The following is an 18,015-nucleotide window of genomic DNA, read 5'->3' as shown; positions in this document are numbered from 1 at the left end:
CCACAATACATAATTAAAAAAATAAAAATGTATTTTGAAAAATGGAAACAGGTATCCCCAGGCACCCTTTTAACTAAGGAGTAAGGGGGAGGCAATAGGTAGGGCATAATTAAATAAACCTAGGGGTTCATATCGAGCAAATATACCCCCCCCTCTTAGGTGTTTAAAATAATCTAATTATCCTATGAGAGGTCTAGAGCCCAAGATGTAACTCCTGCCCTGCCCCCATGTGGGTTAAAACAGGAATGATTACCCCTTAGGGGATATTTTTTGCCTCCTTGGCTGATGGGGTGGTTTATCTGAAAACAAAACACTTCGGTAAAGAGCATATTAATGCAATCATTTAATCAGAATTAGTTTATTAAAACAATTTACATAATTTTACAAAGATTACAATAAGAAAATGTAGGAACGCCTTTTCCTGCAAATACTAAAAGAGGTCTCACTGAATGATGCATAAAGCGGTGATCTCAAAATAACATAAAATTCTAATCCATCTCTGTCTCTCTACTCCCTACAAGCTCCAGGTATCACGGCTGGTATAGACTATCCAGGGAAGTGCAAAAATTAATATTTAGCTAATTACCCCATCCTGTCCACCCCCCCTCTGGTGTACCAAATCCTGCCTGATTGGACCCAAATCACCCTCCCGCCATTTTCTACATGGAGCCACCAGATACCAAACCTGGGGTAGCTCCAAGGTATGGCCCGTGTTGTACACCATTCTTCAGACATCTTTCCCCTCGAGCGAAGGTCGTATTTATTTAACCCTTTATACGCTCCTAATCCATTAATAAATGCTTTCTTCTAATCCTCTTCGTCAGATCTCATAAACCCCGCAGACTGCTGATGGAGTCTAAAACCGCTACAGATTTTTTTAAAAAAAAATATACCAATCCCAGCCAACCATTATTCATTATTTTCAGAAAATCAATAAAATACAGTAATAATTAAAAAAAAAAGCAGCCGTACATTCCCTGAAACATCAGATTTCCCAAAGAAAATTAAAAATACAAACTAAAAACCGCAAATATTCTGCATAACCGCCGATCAAATAAAAATATTAATAACACAGAAAATATTTCAGTTTCAAATTAATACCAAAATCCTCAACTTCAACCCCACATCTATTAGATTAATACGCTTTAACCGTTCTATGACCGGCTCTGATGGGCTTGGCTCCCCCAATTTATATCAAAAGCAGATGATGGACAACCCTGGATCTGTTACCATTTACGGAGGAGATACATGAGCATCTTGGGTTTAAAATAATTTTTCTCTTGCCTTTGATCCCAAATCAATTTGCACATAATTCCTGATCCGCTAATATGACGTATATGTACGTACATGCTGACTTTTTCTTATATTCCTCTGGAAGTGCGTCACAAAAAGCTTCCCCGCCATCTGAAGTTCTGTAGACATATATAGGAACCGCACGAATCTTTGGAATTTACTGATATGGGAATTATTTGGGATTTAGCCCTCTTTAATATTTCTTAAATTAAACGGTGGAATTTTGCGGGGGGGACACACAAAAGAATTTGGGGTAAAAAAGACTGAAAATCTTAAGTAACCCCCGCTAGCAGAATTACAATACTTTCACTTCTCTCCCTTTTTGACTTAGAAAAAAAGTAATAAAATGAATTTTGGCAAAATGTTTAGATTTGAGTCAGGATTTTCCGATTAGTTGCATAGTATACCTGAGTTTAGCGTTTAGGCTTCTCACCCAATTGGTTTATACAGTATCGGGTCGTTAAAACAGCCAGGAATTGATTCTACTCCCATCACTCTCTGATTGTTTCTTTAAACCCTTTAACCGAAAAAACAGCAGGGGTGACCCGGAAAGATCCAAAAGACCATTCGACGTCTACCCAGAGAAGCTTTGATAAGAGGTGGCGCTTCCGGTCTATTAAAGCTTTAAACCGAGATGGAACCATCTCTAAAATTTGTCTTCCCAATCAGAACATTGAGGAGAACGGCCTTCCCCTTCCTGCAGGCGTCCCGGGCCTCCTCAATGATGTCCGCCAGCTTGTCTTCATCTTGCCGGGTGACGAGGATCCCCTTGCCGCCAAACCCGTCTGCCACGGTGTGATAATCTGCAGAAGAGATAACGTTTTTTTGTTAATGAAGATGAATTACATTAAATATATAATCGAGCTACGGAAAGGAACTCTGCGAAGGTGGAACGGAGGCTTGAGAGCTTTGCGTTATTTTAAATGGATTATAACCTTATTTTAGGCAGGTTCACGGAGGGAACTCACCATTATATGCCAGGCCGCAGGCTACGTTGCTTCCCAGCATGGGAACTTGCTCTCGAGAGATTTGACTCCAACAGGCGTCGTTCCCAACGAGAGCAATCACCGGCGTCTGTTGGAAAAAAAAGGTTAGAGGACAGGAGAATGGTTGTGGAAGAAGAAAATATCTACCCATTGTACGGCGCTTCGGAATATGATGGTGCCATATAAATTAATAAATAATAATCCATATTGTATTTTGTCTGCATCATCTATAACCTTACCCTTTACCTACTAAGTAAAGTTGGAAGATCTCTGCGAAACGTGCGCATTTGGTTAACCATCTGAGATAGACTTGTTGTTAAATAAATATGCCCCCGGCACAGAGCTAAACCGTATTCTTTGTAAGTAAACACACATAAAAGACATAAAACACATAAAAAATCCCCACCTTGTGACGTGTGTAAGTATCAAATTCAACAATGCTGTATCCTAGCGATCCATCTCCAAATATGATCCAAACCTATGAGAAGCGTAAAGAAAAGAACATTTTTTTTTTTTTTTTAATCAAGTTTAATTTTTGTTTTCAAAAATAAGAAATAAAAAAACAAATTTGGAAGACTAGACACTATTATGTAACAATGTAACACAACAGAGACGGGATGAGGACCTACACAAAACCCGGCAGAGCAGTTTTTAAAATGGTTACAATGTTTCTCCTCTGTAAGAGGAACTTTCTTTCTTTCTTTTTCTTTCTTCCTTTCTTCTTCTTACCTCTGAATCTGGCCGGCAAAGCTTGGCTCCCAAAGCAAATCCTCCTCCGACCCCTAGAGTCCCAAACGCACCTAGAAAGAGTCATCAGAGTATAATCATTAGAGACGATGAAATGGAATTGATTAAGTACCAAAAACAGTCTGACAAATGTTTGTGTTTTAAAAAAAAAATGATTTTTATGAATGAATATCAGATTTTATAAAGGAAGGTTTTATTTTAGACGTCCTCTCCTGGTACCGGATTTCCGACGGGTATTCAGCGTACGTCTTTCCTCTCTGCAGGATAACACAGCGTTATATCACGCTTAGGGTTTCTGGTCCTGGCAGCGACGGAGGGGATATTTCTCAGAGAGACCTTTCTATAGGTGGCCGTTATCCATACGGTCTATAAAAAGGCTTAACTGCTAAGCAGCAAACTCTTGGATCGTGGAAGTCTTTGGCTCCTGACATTGAGAAGAGCCACGCGAAGTTCACGAAGTAACACAGAGATATTACCTGGATCCAGCCAGCGCAAGGGACCCCGCGGGCGAAGAATGTACGCCGCGCTCCCGACAAAATCCCCGCCGTCCGCTACTATTATGCTGTCCTCCGCCATTGCCTCCTCGGCCAGATGCAGAACTTTCAGAGGATTCAGATGCCTTTCTGTCTTCTCTTCAGCTTTTTGGCTAAAGAATAGAAATAATTAAAAAAAAAGTAAACTTTAAGGATCTCTCCAAAAAACACCTATTATTAGAACAGCATCTTTAATAATTCAGCTCTTTAATACAACCATTATTTTTTATATAAATATATATATTTTGGTAGATCCACATTGATTTCGTCGAGCCACGTTAGTCTCCAACACGCAGTGAATGAAATGAATGAAAATTGGCTTTTGGCGTATTAAAAAAATATATATTTCCATTTTAATCGATCAGAAGACTGCAGGTGTTAATCTTTCCTAGGCCCACCATGTAAATATTAATAGTAGATCCCAGTAGATCCCAGTAGATCCCAGTAGATCCCATTCCCATGACATTAATATTTATACAATTACCGGTTTGCTTTTTCCTTATCGGCATCTCCTGTCTTCAGTCCTCCTGCCCAGTCCGAGGGGCACGAATATCCCTTAAGACCCTCGCAGAGATTGACTATAAAGGAGCCGGCGTCCGCTGGGGAATAAAGTAGGAAAAATCATAATATTTGGTGAAAATGAACCAGAAGCTAGAAAAAAAAATTCTAAAATTCTCCCAGATTTGCAGCTGCTTTCCGTGCAATTACTTTAGAAATTAAGAACGTTTACAGAAGAAAAGCCAAGCTAGAGACTCGTTTAGTGGCACCGGCCCCCCGGACGGCTCACCTTGTATCGCAATCGTTGGTTTCCAGAACATGTCGGAGTTCTTCATGAGCTGAGTGCGGTCTCTGTTCACAGCGATGATTTTACTGCGCCGGTTTAGGACGCGGCCGTAGGACAGGCGGAAATCACAGACGGTACCTGGGGCGGAGAGCAGCGGATTCATTCTAATCCTTCGTTATCTTCTATCAAATTCTGATAGAATCGCGGGCAATGTCTTCTAAGCAAAGCTAAACCGGCTGGGTTATGATTCCATAACACCATCAACACAACGGAATACCCTACGGCAGGGGTGTCCAACCTGCGGCCCTCCAGCTGCTGCAGGACTACATCTCCCATAATGCTAAGGGGCCTGCTGAGGAGGATGGGGGATGTAGTCCAGCAGCAGCCTGGGGGCCGCAGGTTGGACGCCCCTGCCCTACGGTATTAACAACCTCCTTTACCAACCACCATCGTGCCACTTTCAGCTCGTCCATTCACCCTTAACGTTTGAGGTGCCAAAATCGGGGCATTTCTAGCCGCTATCCGAGTGTCTTTGGTCCTAAAATTCTCACCAGCCAGAATGACGAGATCTGCTTCCTTCAACGCATCCCTGCGGTTCTGCCGGATGTGCAGCGGGCTGTCCCTTCCCAGCATGCCCCTTGCCATGCCTCCCAAAAAACACGGGATGCCCAATGACTCCAGAGCCTTCCTGGGAGGTATACAAAACAAACGCAGAACCATCAAGAACCAAACGGTGCAGAACCATCGCCGGGGCGCTCAGAACAGCGCCAAGGACCGCAGAGCTTGCACTCTTCACATGTCTGAGATGAGGCGATAAATGGAAAGATTCAGCAATACTTTGGGAAATCGGCTTATTTGAATTTATGGATAAAACATGCAGTGAAAATAATCGCAGCTGCCCTGATTATTGTGGAATTTGGCAGCACAGACTCGGCTACCAGCGATTAGTAATTTTTTATGGAAAAGACCTCATTCTACCCCGTTTCTTTATGGGACCCCCAGCCACGGGGAGAAGAGGTCGGAGCTCTCTGGGGCCAAATGGACAACATTTACTAAAGTCTACAGCCGAAGGCAAGACGCGTTCAAAGGTTCCTTCATCAGGAGAGCCGTCTGCTTGGCGGCGATCGTTTAACCAACAGACAGAAAACCTTTTCCAGGAGGACCGGTACCTGAGTTTTTCAACGGGTGTGGGGGGCAAGGTGACCTGACTCCCCAAAAGGAACACCGGCTTCTTTGCTCGACTCAGAAGCTCCATACATTGCTGAACCTGGAGGATGTTCAATTAAAAAAAAAATCCCCAAATTACTTAAACCGGCATTAAAAATATCAATATTAACTACAAAATACCGGAGACATGGAGAGGAGAACGGTGCGCAGATACCTGGTCAGGGGTGGCTTGCGGGACGGAGACTCGGAGCGGGGAGACGTCACGAGGTTCCCAGGCTCCGGCAAAGAGGTTATTCAGATGATTTTGTAAATACCTAAAATTTACATGCAAGATACGACGCGATGTAAACATCAATCGGGAACGGGGTTTATAGCCTTACAAAAAAAAAATCCCCGTCCAGAACCCGGAGAGGGGGCCGAACCCTCATCAAGAACCAATAAAGAACCAACGATATTATTTCAAGTAACAGATTAAGGAAGTGCATGTGGAGTCTTGAAGAATTTTGGAGTTTTAGGTAATCTTTCATGTCTTGACCGGTCTGTCCAAACCAAAAGGTAAGAGTACGTTCTCCGGCGATAGCTGGGGGGGTCTGTCAACGGCCGTCTTAAATCCCCCCAATATAACCCACTGCTAAAAGCCAGTTCCTTCCGCTTTAAACCCTCGGCACTTACCAGTTGGTAACTTTTCCTACAATTCCTTTGGGGGCGCCTTTTGGGGACAGCTCCTTATAGACCACGTGATAGGGATACAAAGTATCGATAGGAAATTCCACAAACACCGGTCCTGGAGTGGGGGAAGGGAAGAGAGAAAATGATCACCGCTGGCGCCCTTTGACGTGAAACTCTTGCTTATAAAGAATTCCTGTGTTTCAATGACATTGGGATTCCGTCTTCACGTGTTACTCGATACATTGAGCCGAGGGGAGGAAAATTTTAGTTCAAAATGGTTTTTGACTCAAAAAAAATGGAACACCGGTGGGAATCGGGTCACTTTCCAGGAGAAGCATAGACCCCCGTTGAGCAGGTCCGAGCCGTGATAGCCCCAGAGATATTCTAAGATAAAGCGACTGCCCTAAAGGAGCTGATCAGGTAAGGAGATGCTTACCGGGGGTCCCGGACTGGGCTGCGGCCATGGCTTTCCGGAGCACGGGGACAATCTCCCGCACGGTCCTGACGGAGGCGCAGAATTTACAAAGAGGCCGGAACAGGGACATCTGGTCTATGTCCTGGAGAGCCCCTCGACCCTGGAGGGAGATTCAGAACGTCAGGTTATATATTCTTTAAATGCAAATACCCGAAGCCCCCCTTGTGCGTATGTCCCGGTGATGTCAGTGGGCGGTCCCGCATCAGTGGACGCCATTTTTGGAGGAGAAGCGAGACGTGCCACCCCTTCCCCCAACCAGATTCTGGACGCTTCCTCTCTCCTATTCTAGTCCTGCTCATATGCATAGCTATCCCCGCCCCTTAGTGAAGCCACACACCCTTCCCACGAGGAGCCGCAGAGCTTGCATTTTTTTGGGGGGGAAATACCTGCAGTAACGTGGCAGCCGCTCCTCCTATCAGCAGGAGAGGGGATTCGGCCATCTGAGCGTTTTTAATGGCCGTTACCGTGTTCGTTAAGCCGGGGCCCGCCGTAACCGCAGCAACGCCCACCGTGCCTGCGCCAAAACACACAAAAGGTTATTTCATAACGGCTAAAAAACAAGAAAAAAACCTGGAAAACAGACAACTGGCCCGAAAAAAAGGTAAAAAATACTGGAAAAAGATGTGTTATTGTTAAAAACATTTTAGAACGTTCCAGCAAATTAATATATTTTAAAACGTTTCTTAGAAAACATCATTCTAAGGCCCTGACCGAGGTGCCAATTTTGGGCCACTTCCAAGTACTTTACTGTCCAATTAAATATGAGACACTTTGGTGCTATGAGCAATAGTTCTCCCGCAAGTAATTAAACATAAGACGGGTCTACATACCCGACAGCCTGGCCACGGCGTCTGCGGCAAACACTGCCGTGGCCTCCTGCCGCGTATCCACTACGCGGATTCCCAGCTTTTCACAGGCAACCAGGATGGGAGAAATGTGTCCGCCAACCAAGGTGAAGACGTAACGCACCCCGTGGGCCTGCAGAACTTTAGCAACAACCTCCCCGCCGTGGCAAGGACTCTGAGTTTCCACCTGGAAAGGGCAATTGGGGCAAAATATTAGAAATCGAACCAATTAGTACTGGTTCGTCTGGCAAGCAAAGTGCGAGGCCTCACCTTGTGGAAGAGCTGGTAGACGGCCCCGAGGCGGCGGGCGGCCCATATTAATACCAAAGAGACTAAAGCACCAAACGCGCCGCCCAGTATATGGACGCCATCGCAGCCCAGATCCATGGGACTCCCTGCAAGAGATTCACGATAACGCGTCATCCGCCATGATACGTAACGGTCACACAAAGCGCATGGAAATCAGGACTGTCCCGCCAAAAAAGGGACTGTTGGGAAGTATGAGCATGGGACACCAGCGGGCAATCACCTACACCAGGCCGAGTCACGGCCCAGAATCCGGTAGCCGGGGGCCTTTCACACCCAGCTCGGCCACCCAGCCGAGGTGACCTAGTATTATTTTGCTTAGTAAATAACCATTAATTAATCCTGTTTTGTTAATCACGTTCTTCCTCGATGCGTCATTTGATTCCTCTGCGTTTTCACATCGAGTTCCAAACTCTACAAACTATAAATGCCTCGCGTGAAAAATAAAGTAAAAATAATAATTACAATAAAAATAAAAACAGCACTAATAATAATAATAAAATAATAATAATAAATTCACTCAAGTAAATCAGTCCTTCCGACTCTGCCTTTTGTATCGGGTAAAAAGTTATCCTTAAAGTTATAGCAAATGTATAGATCAAATGGTACAGCTTGCTGGATTACGTCTCCCTGCTGTCTCTCACGCAGCCGACTTGGTTACCGTGGCTTTTTTAGAACAATCCCGGTGAGTTCTGTTCACACTCTCAGTGTTTGATCTATACATCCCATCCATAAACTGGGACATGACGACTTCCCAACAGGACAGTTGGTAACTATTTGTCAAACAGACATTTTTACCCAGCGAGCCCGACCAGAAAGACAGACATTTTTCTTAGTAATCAGTAACGTTATTATTTATCGGTTTGTATAGCGCCATCATATTCCATAGCGCTGTCTTTAAGCGAACAGCCGCCCAATCGCAGCCTCCTGCAGAATACCAGAAACATTTTTAAAACGTATTCATAAAAATTCTTTATGTAGATCCAACTAAGCTGATACTTGGAGTTAACCATTTCAGCACCGGTTTCATTACCCACAGAAGTATTTCAATGCAAAGTACGCAGTGATCTGTTGGTGTTATAATTATGATATTATTATTGTTATTATTTCATATTTTTATTAATAATAACATATTGTGTGTTATGCATATAGCAGCAATGCAGACACATATCACCCTGACTGTATAGATCAAATGGTTTAGCAGGATTACAAAGACATATAGCCCTGGATGTATAGATCTAAAGAGTTTAGTTCTATTTCAAACACATATAGACTGTATAGATCAAATGGTTTAGCTGTATAACAAACACATATAGCCTGACTGTATGGATCAAAGGCTTTGCGCTCGCGCTGAGTTCTCCGGTCACTCACCCGGATACGCCGCAGTCTCGCAGAGACGGTAAATACCGAGCGCTTCCTCTCCTCTGCACTTTACCCAGAGAGCCTCCCCGGTCTGATCACGTGATCGCAGTGTCACCCGGCGTTCCAAGTGACAGTAAAACTGCTACAAAGTATCACGAGCGGCGATCTGCCCCAGGAACAACCGGGGGGGGGGGTTGGCTGACAGGTTAACCCTTTGAGGACCGGGCGGTCAGGTTGCAGAGCGCCGCCCGGCTCATCAAAAAGGTTTAAATGTATTATATTATATGTTATTTCAGTCACCTCTGGCCACCAAAGGGTTAAAATCCATACATGTCATCTGTGCCGTACAGAGCCACAGGTCGGACTTTTTACATCTTTATGTGTTTATATTCTCCATGGCCGCGGCAGGCACTGTGAGGGAGATAAGATAAAAGCTCCCCCCGGGGATGATCAGACTTTGGCCCGATGCCCTTTGGACACGAGGAAGGTTGTAATTTATTAAAGGACTTTATTACAGCGCGGACGGATACTAGGAGGTCACTGAGCTGCTGTGATTGGCCCGGATACAGGGTGCATGAGACATGACACGCGCATGCGCAGTGCAGAGTTTCTGAGTGGTGTGAGGCTAGACTGGATACATTGTTGCAATTTATTATTATTTGTATTTCCTATAAATATTTATGTAATGGGATCTGTTCTTCAAAAGGATTACTCCTTTCTTGTAAATGCATATTTAATGCCAATTATATGATCAGAGATCACCTATAGCAAATACACCTCAATCCTGTCTGACCGTAAGGATGTCCATGTTTAGACTACTCCTTATATCCCAAGTGTTATAGGGGGACCCAAAGGCCCCTTGTCCCTAATGCCTAGACGCCCCAAATGTCTGCATGGTATGAATGTGTATAGAATGTGTATAGAAACAACAGGAATGTGGTTGGAAATTAAAACTTATAATAAATGAGTATTCTTTTAAATCACTTTGTTACATAAATAGTAAGTAATACAGAAGTCACAAAAATCTTATTGAAGCCCCATCCCGAGGTGCACCATTTTGGCCCAGGGGGCAGGTATAGCCAAGTGGCCCCCAGCCCCTACCCAGTAAATATTATACGCACTGGAACACACTCACTCACACTAACACACACATTTGCACGTACAAACTCACACTTACACACTTTTGAAGAATTTTGAAGCGGCCTCAGGAGAAATTGCCCCCCGGCCCCGCGGGGCTAGCCCTCCACTGATTCGCTGCTTTCCATCTTCTCAGAGGATCTCAGTGGGGTCTTCGAGAGATTACACTTGGCAGGTTTCCAAGTTACTCGGGGTTCCTCCAGAAGTTCTACCCTCCAACATGTAGCCGGGCAGCTCTTTAAACACCTACCCACACTATTAAAGTTCCAGGGCCAACTCAGCCCTTAGTGAATAGACCCCAAGGAGTTTCTGCGTGTACAGACAAGAAAAACAGGATACAAAAATAGATTTTTAATTAGTAACAACTTTATATAATTACAGAGACAAAATAAACATTAATCTAAGGCCATGATTGCTGCTGGATAATCGTACATCTTCATGACGCCAACATTTAGCTCCTCCGGATAGGGGAAGGAATCTCTTACGGCCTTGATCGCGCAGGCTGGGATAGGTTTATACTTGCGACGATCTAAGTAGTCGTGAGCCCATACTGTGAATACTCTATATGCGGTCCTCCGAAGCTTGCTGTAAAACAGATACAATATTTATCAAAATATTAATTAAATAAATGAATTTATATTGGATATGAATGCCCTTTATTGTCTTAGATTCTGTGTGTTTTAGTTTTCTCTTGTATATGCTGATTATTTAATAAAAAAAGACTGAATTTCTTAATTCTTTACACACGTAGACAGCTAGATGGGGACAACATGCATGTTTTTTTTTTTATATCGAAGTCACGTTATACAAAGGCTCAAACGCAGAAAAGCAGAAAAACTATGAAATCCTAACTGGTGTTTGATTCAGTCGCTGAGATTCCACCACTTTATAAATATAACGCACTCAAACGGTTAAATTAAAATAGAGGGGGAAATGTATCATGTTGTATGAGCTTATACTCCAAGAGAGGAAGAACTTACTGTAAATAGCAAAGAATGTCCTCTTTTTTCGATGTCCGGCCGAGAAAGCGAAAGAGAAAATTGAGCCAGTCATGGCCCAGACACATGTCGCGGAAGAAGTGATGGTTGGTGATGCAACCGCAGTCTTCGTTTAAAAGCGATTGTAAGCTCGAAATGTTGTGACAACACACAGTCTCCTCCTCGGAGTCGAACACACAGCATTTCCCACATTTACACCAGACGGGGGGTCCTGTGCTTGGCGTCTCCTCTTTCAAATCGAGGGGTCTTCTAGGAGACTGTTGACCTTTAATAATGGGATCGTTCATGAAGCACGGCAGGGTTCTGAAGGGCCTGGCCATGCCTTCTAGCATCTGCAGTCTCTAAAATATTGACATTAAGGCATCTTTAAATGAGTAGTGAGTTTTAGATTACACAACGGATGGAGTTTGACACATATATGTAATAATATATATGTAATAATAGAAGTGTTTGTTGTACCTACCCTGATTCTTTTTGTTGTTTCATCCAGGTGAGCTCCGTGAGATAAGACTCTTTGACTCTTGAAAGCTGCCGTCTATTAAATTGAAGAAAACAAGCTTAAAAAAAAAAAAAGGGTCATACGTACATTCACCCTTCTCACCCCCTCAACCTCACCATGATTTCTCTTCTGGCGACCTGCCGTTATCAGGACTATAAGCCACCTGTCCTCACCTAATAAGGACCATGCTGAAAACCGTGTTTAAATGCGATCATCTGAAAACCTTTAGAATACTGAACTACACTGCTGTTCTAAAGGAAGTTTCCTTGTTTTCGAAAGAAAAGTTAATTTTGTCCATTAACCCCTTAAGGACCGGGCTCATTTTTTCGTTTTGTACCCTGTGGAACCGAGGCTGTTTTGACACTTTTGTGGTGCTTGTGTTCAGCTGTAATTTTCTCCTCACCCATTTAGTGAACCCACATAAGTTATATATTGGTTTTTTTTCAGGACAAGATGGGCTTTCTTCAGATACCATTATTTTGATCGTATCATCTTATTTACTATAAAAAACAAAAAAAAACATGGTGAAAAATTGAAAAAAAAAAAACCTTTTATGACTTTTATTTGAAAAATCTTTTACTCACCTAAAAAAAAGCAAGTAAAAAAAAAACTAGCTAAATAGATTCTACTACTTGTCCTGAGTTTAGAAATACCCAATGTTTTTATGTTTTTTTGCTGTTTTTTGTAAGTTATAGGGCAATAAGTACAAGCAGCGTTTTAGGATTTCCAAATCTTTTTTAATAAATCTGGTCAGTCTGCCTACATGTCCTCTTTGGAACATCTTTGAAGCCGGTTAACTCAATTTAACCCCGTCAAATCATATATTTTTGAAAACTAGACACCCCAGGGTATTTCCAGTGCTGTTATTTTAACCCTTTCCATGCACCAATTATACAACCACACTTTGTCAAACTTTGTAATAGTAATTCTTTTTATTTTTTTTCACACAAATTGTAATTCAGTTATAAATATACAGGTCCTGGTATATGTCACTGGCAAACAACACCCCAATGTGTGTTCAGCAACATCTCCTGAGTGCAGCGATACCCCACATGCATCGGTTTGGCAGGTTGTGTAACATTTGAGACCTGCGGAATTCACTGTTTACAACATCCGGTCAAAACTTGTTTTGTACTCAACTTTCAGATGGGGCAGAAGAAAGCCTGGCCCTTCTCCAGGAAGGGATTTGATCTAGCACCGTTAAGCGATTCCCTCATGCCATGGGAAAGACACAGGGGAATCTTGTCAGTGCAAAAAAAATGGTGCAGCAAAAATCATCTAAATAGCAGTAAATGGGGAAAAAATACAAAAGTAGAGCAGGAAAAAAAAAAAAATTAAAAATGGGCAACCGTGTGGTACAGCTTGAAGCAGTTACCAAGGCAGAGGGCAGGTTCTCCAGGGCAATCTGGACAGTATAATGGGGTGTCCTTTCTTTGCCCCCTGCTGTAGCATACCCTGCATCGTTTTTGGGGATTCTGCTTCTTCTCTGTAGGAGGAATTTTAAAAATAAAATGGGTAGCCCCAATTCTTCTAGAGTCCATCGCCGCCCGGGGACCAGGTGCATCTTGGTACAAGATATTCGAAATTACTCGAAGCTGAAATTGCAAAAAAGACATTCCGGGATTTGCTTTCTCATGCAACAAAAAAGCATTGTAGGTTGAAATTTGCATCAGATAAATTGCAACCTTCTTGTACCAGGCCTTTGTCTTCCTCAAAATGAGGTAGATCTGACAGATCAACTCCACCCATGTTCTTGTTATAGGCCCTGATGCACACTGGCTTTCTTACAACCTCAGCTCTGCCACGGACAGAAACCTCCACAGTCCTCTCATCGTGGATGGTGCTCAGCATGCACACTTATTTTCTGTCCTTGAACTTCAATGCCAAAAGCTCCTCTTGACGTAGAGCTGAGGTCTCCCCCTTTCCTAGCCGGGTTCGTGCCAGACGTTGTGGGAAACCCACGCGGTTCTTTCTAATAGTACCGCAAGCTACTGTATCGAAACAATACAGCAACTTGAACAAAGGGACGCTTGTATAAAAGTTGTCAACATACAAGTGGTAGCCTTTGTTCATAGGTGGGAATATTAGGTCCCACACAATCTTGGCACTGGTGCCCAGATGTTCTGGGCAACATGTTCTGGGATTCCACGATATCGAGGCATTTCAAGAACACCAACTGAGTGGAGGAAACGATTGCCGATCGCTTCCTAAACGCTTTTAGATGGCACCGCCATATTTAAAAGACCTGCCGTCTTTTTTTTTTTTTTTTACTAATAAAAAGGCTCCGGGGAGCGATCCCTGAGGTTTTTTTTCTGTGTTGCTGAATGCCTCTAGGTCGATGTCAATCTTTGATTGCTTTCTGAGCCGATTTAACCCCATGACGGTTCAGGACCGTCAAAGGTCATTCCCTGACCGTTTTTGAACCGGCAAAGGTCGTGAAGGGGTTAAATTAACATGTAATGGACCAGAAATCCAGCGCTGATGGGGTTAATGTTGTAAATGACTATTGTAGCTGGAAACGGCTGATTTTTAATGGAATCTCTTAATAGCCCTTTATCACTCCCATCGATCTTGTGTCCCAATAGGCCTTTATCACTCCCATCACTCCTGTGTTCCAATGGCACGTTGTGTTCGCTTATCCAAGTTTAAGTTTAAAAGGCTAATGGTAAGAAAACCTTTTTGTAATTATGTTACCGCCAGAAATGTCCTTGTTTACCATGAAAACAGCTAAGTGACCCCAAACTTTTGAACAGTAGCGTATATACGCGGCACTTACTTTCTTTGCAATACTTGATTTCTGTTTTGAGCCGCCTAATCTTGCTTTACCACCTAGAATACAAATTGAAACGAATATCAGAACAGACCAAAACTAGCAAAGTACACTCAAAAGAAGGAGAAACAAAGAAACTTATTTTAATCGAAGAAACCTGTGAAATGGTTTAGTGACTTTACATTATGAGAGTATTTTATTACAGTACATCTAAAACATCTGCTGATAGTAAATCTATAAGGTGACAAAGTGGGATTTCAGAATTGCCCGACCAGACCTGTCCAGCCCTGAGCGCATTATCCTGGGAGAATCACTTACGGGTGCTATAGCGACGCGTGGCTTGGATTTCTTTGGTGTGATCCACATTCTCTTGCTTTACAACAACAGGAACTGCAACAGTAGAAAACATGTACGTGTAGTAAGGAAAAAAACTAATAAACAGGTGATTATGTTATATACTGATTGCTTGAATTAAGTTTTTTGCATTCCAAAATTTTAAGTATTTTTTTTTGTATGCAAAGTAATTTTATGTCAGTTTCAGCTTATTTCCTCCAAAGGTAAAACTCGTACAGTAAAAGCAGGGATGATTTAATAAGACGATTTGTGGCCGTCGTTCAGTGCAAAACACAGGAGTTCTAGCGGAAGGGGTGGAAACTCCGTGCCTCTCCTAACACAGAACCCTCGGGTATTCACTGAACGTTTTAATCTCAATCTAGTTTTGCTTAAAAATATACGCACGTTATACTCGCAATTAGTATAGCAGTCCTACTGTTTTAAAAAGTATTTATATAAAATTAGAAATACTGAAAACATCCAAATCAAAACATACTTATGTCACCAAGGTCTCCAGTCACTTCTTGCTGGAAGTGATCTACAGGATCCATTTCTTGCTTAATCGCTGAAGTAGGACCTATTAAAAAATAAGCAAATCCCCCCAAAAAATATAATAATGGAATACATATACAGAACACCATACTAAAGGCTTAATGCTAAGAGTCATCAACCTAATCGATGATACGAGTGATCATTGATCTGTAACTTCTATTGAGCGAATGTGATGTCAGCAAGAAGCAGGATCTGCCCCATTCAAAAGTTTGGGGTCATGTAGGGCTACAATAGTCATTTCCAACATGAACCCCGTCTGCACTGGATTTCTGATCCATTACATGGTATTTTAATGGTCAAAACGTGCTGTTCTTTCACAAAATGAGGAAATTTGAACCCAAACTTTATATATATATATATATATATATATATATATATATATATATATATATATATATATATATATATATATATATATATATAAAAAAACAGATAAAATATCTTACTGCAGGGAACGGTTACGACGCTCTCCATGCCTGCAGAGTTATAATTATCTATTGAATGAACTTCTTCTTCTTGCTTAATAGAGAATAAACTGTCTTCTTGGACATCTGCATCTGGAAAATAAAATGCATTTTTATTAAGGGAGATAATATGCTAAGACAGCATTTATATGATGTATAAATAATGACAGATATAATGGCAAGCCGCTATTCCATATACAACTCCTTAGTAATAAGACGCAGATGCATAAACTCGTCGTAATATACAATGAGTCAAACAAACACCAAACTACCCACTTGTTGGCTTCACTTCTGAATTTGGAGAAACTTTCTCTTCTTGTTCTTCCTTCACGTATAAGGAAACCACAGAGGTGATGACAGGACATTCTGCGAGGGTCTGGGATATCAGATTCTCCGACCTTTCGACGTTAGGTTTTTCATCGCTGGAAACGTTTCCTCCATCGGTTTCCTCCTTCACCCTCAATAATAGATCGGGTAGGCCTACGAAGAGAGAGAATACATCCCACCCGCTCTAGTTACTCATGACCTCATTACTGAATAAGGGACGCTGAAATACGAGGCATTTAAATGAGGTCTGATCCTAAATATTACCCGTCAGAGCTGCGGGCCGATATTACGAAAAAAAATTACATCATTAAAAACTTGCATTGAGTTAATCGTGCTTTAAAAGCTGTTTTAAGGGGTTTATTCACTAAATGGTGTGTAATTAGGAATTTAACATCCTTCCACAAAACAGAAAGTTGGAAGATAAATATACACCATTTTTAATATATTATTAACCTGCCTGTTAAGGAGCTTATTATTAAATAAGTACTTTCTTTGTCCAAAGACAGAAATTACAGCGCTACGGAATGTATACAAAACAATAAGTCATAATAATAAATTAGGTGGTATTATGGTCTTACCCGCAACCGTACTTTCCCTTTCCGTGCCGGAACAGTCAATGCGGACGCTTGATTTGTCACATTTTGTGATTTGGAATACAATGTCTGGATTAGCAATTGTGTGACCTGCCAACGGAAAATCGTGGGAATTAGACAAGCGAGTAGAGCTCTGTAATCATCAAGATGTGTTATGGGTCACAGACCAATCTCTGTGAAGTTACCATGGAGACCGACATACTGTTTCTACACATCATCACATTATTGGCAAATAATAAAACATTCTGATTTTACAAAAGAAAAATATTCTTTTCTGTAATAATAATAGTAATAATAATAACACAATTTGCTGGATTTGTATCTTGTTTATGACATCATCACGTGGTCACCATTTGCAAACCCGGCGTTCTCACCCAGTGTTAATAACGCTTGGTGGATTTCTGTGACGGCATTTCGGTAAAGCTCTTTCTTCCAGCTCTCCAGGCCCATCCACTGCTCGCCCGTAAAAGAGGCCGCAACGTCATGGAAACCAACCTGAAAAAAAACGGGTATTGATACGGCTAAATAAAAACGGAAGGGAAGACTTAAGAATATGAATAACTGCCAGTCGGAATTCTGATACACAGAACAAACACTGGGAATGTTTGGCGAATGACAGTGTTGTTGTGAAATAGGCCTTGGACAGCGGCCGGCACAAAAACACTATATTTGTACTAATAAACGAATTAAGATTTTCTACGGCATATTTATTCAAAAAATATTTCCCCCTCATACTTTTCCCTATAATAAGAAATACGACAACAAATTTGACAATAGAACAGCAAAACAGGACCAATGCTAGAGCTGGAGCAATCACCATAGCAACCAAGTAGATGTCCCTGGTGATTGCTCCGAACTCAGCATCAAGTTGTACGTGAAATTCATTGAATGTCAGTCATTTTACCTGAAAAGGCATTGCTTGGATGAGATGGGGTTAATTGTTTTGATTTGTGGCCCCTGTTATTGGAGGTGACCTAAAACCTAAGAACAAAAGAAATTATGACGTTGATTAACTGGCACATCACGCATGCGCGACCCTACAGAGCCCAAATACAATGCCTTACCAAAGGCATTTACCACATACCACCCCAGAAGACGTACCATGTGCATGATGCTCCCTGCCTGTGCCCGGTGTCCATTTGGATGGCTGGTTGGCGGAAACCACGCAAGAATAC

At 42.1% G+C, this 18,015-nt stretch overlaps 2 protein-coding genes and 1 non-coding gene across 3 annotated transcripts; all 3 read right to left on the bottom strand.

Moving 5' to 3' along the window:
• Positions 1 to 1,500: 1,500 nt before the first annotated feature.
• Positions 1,501 to 9,629, bottom strand: ILVBL (ilvB acetolactate synthase like). The gene is made up of 16 exons (XM_053452214.1): positions 9,177 to 9,629; positions 7,770 to 7,894; positions 7,485 to 7,686; positions 7,041 to 7,168; positions 6,616 to 6,754; positions 6,183 to 6,294; positions 5,725 to 5,824; positions 5,513 to 5,610; positions 4,895 to 5,031; positions 4,347 to 4,481; positions 4,044 to 4,158; positions 3,503 to 3,672; positions 3,009 to 3,079; positions 2,686 to 2,757; positions 2,262 to 2,367; positions 1,501 to 2,096 (listed from the first exon to the last, which is right to left on the bottom strand). The coding sequence occupies exons 2-16, from the start codon at positions 7,884 to 7,886 to the stop codon at positions 1,918 to 1,920; spliced, it is 1,881 nt and encodes a 626-aa protein (XP_053308189.1). The 5' UTR covers positions 7,887 to 7,894; positions 9,177 to 9,629; the 3' UTR covers positions 1,501 to 1,917.
• Positions 9,630 to 10,640: 1,011 nt separating this feature from the next.
• LOC128470503 (uncharacterized) lies at positions 10,641 to 18,015 on the bottom strand. Its single transcript, XM_053452397.1, has 13 exons — positions 17,942 to 18,015; positions 17,745 to 17,821; positions 17,215 to 17,335; positions 16,826 to 16,930; positions 16,195 to 16,400; positions 15,903 to 16,014; positions 15,401 to 15,481; positions 14,890 to 14,961; positions 14,578 to 14,630; positions 13,151 to 13,396; positions 11,766 to 11,837; positions 11,285 to 11,643; positions 10,641 to 10,889 (listed from the first exon to the last, which is right to left on the bottom strand). Exons 2-13 carry the CDS (start codon positions 17,754 to 17,756, stop codon positions 10,700 to 10,702), a joined length of 1,629 nt encoding a protein of 542 aa, XP_053308372.1. The 5' UTR covers positions 17,757 to 17,821; positions 17,942 to 18,015; the 3' UTR covers positions 10,641 to 10,699.
• LOC128470815 (small nucleolar RNA SNORA35) lies at positions 12,929 to 13,055 on the bottom strand. Its single transcript, XR_008346080.1, has one exon. It is a non-coding gene; the product is annotated as a small nucleolar RNA SNORA35 (small nucleolar RNA).

Source organism: Spea bombifrons, chromosome 12 (assembly GCF_027358695.1).
Source record: "Spea bombifrons isolate aSpeBom1 chromosome 12, aSpeBom1.2.pri, whole genome shotgun sequence".
NCBI lineage: Eukaryota > Metazoa > Chordata > Amphibia > Anura > Pelobatidae > Spea > Spea bombifrons.
Note: the sequence above shows the minus strand (reverse complement) of the source record. Positions and strands in the feature narration are given on the sequence as shown.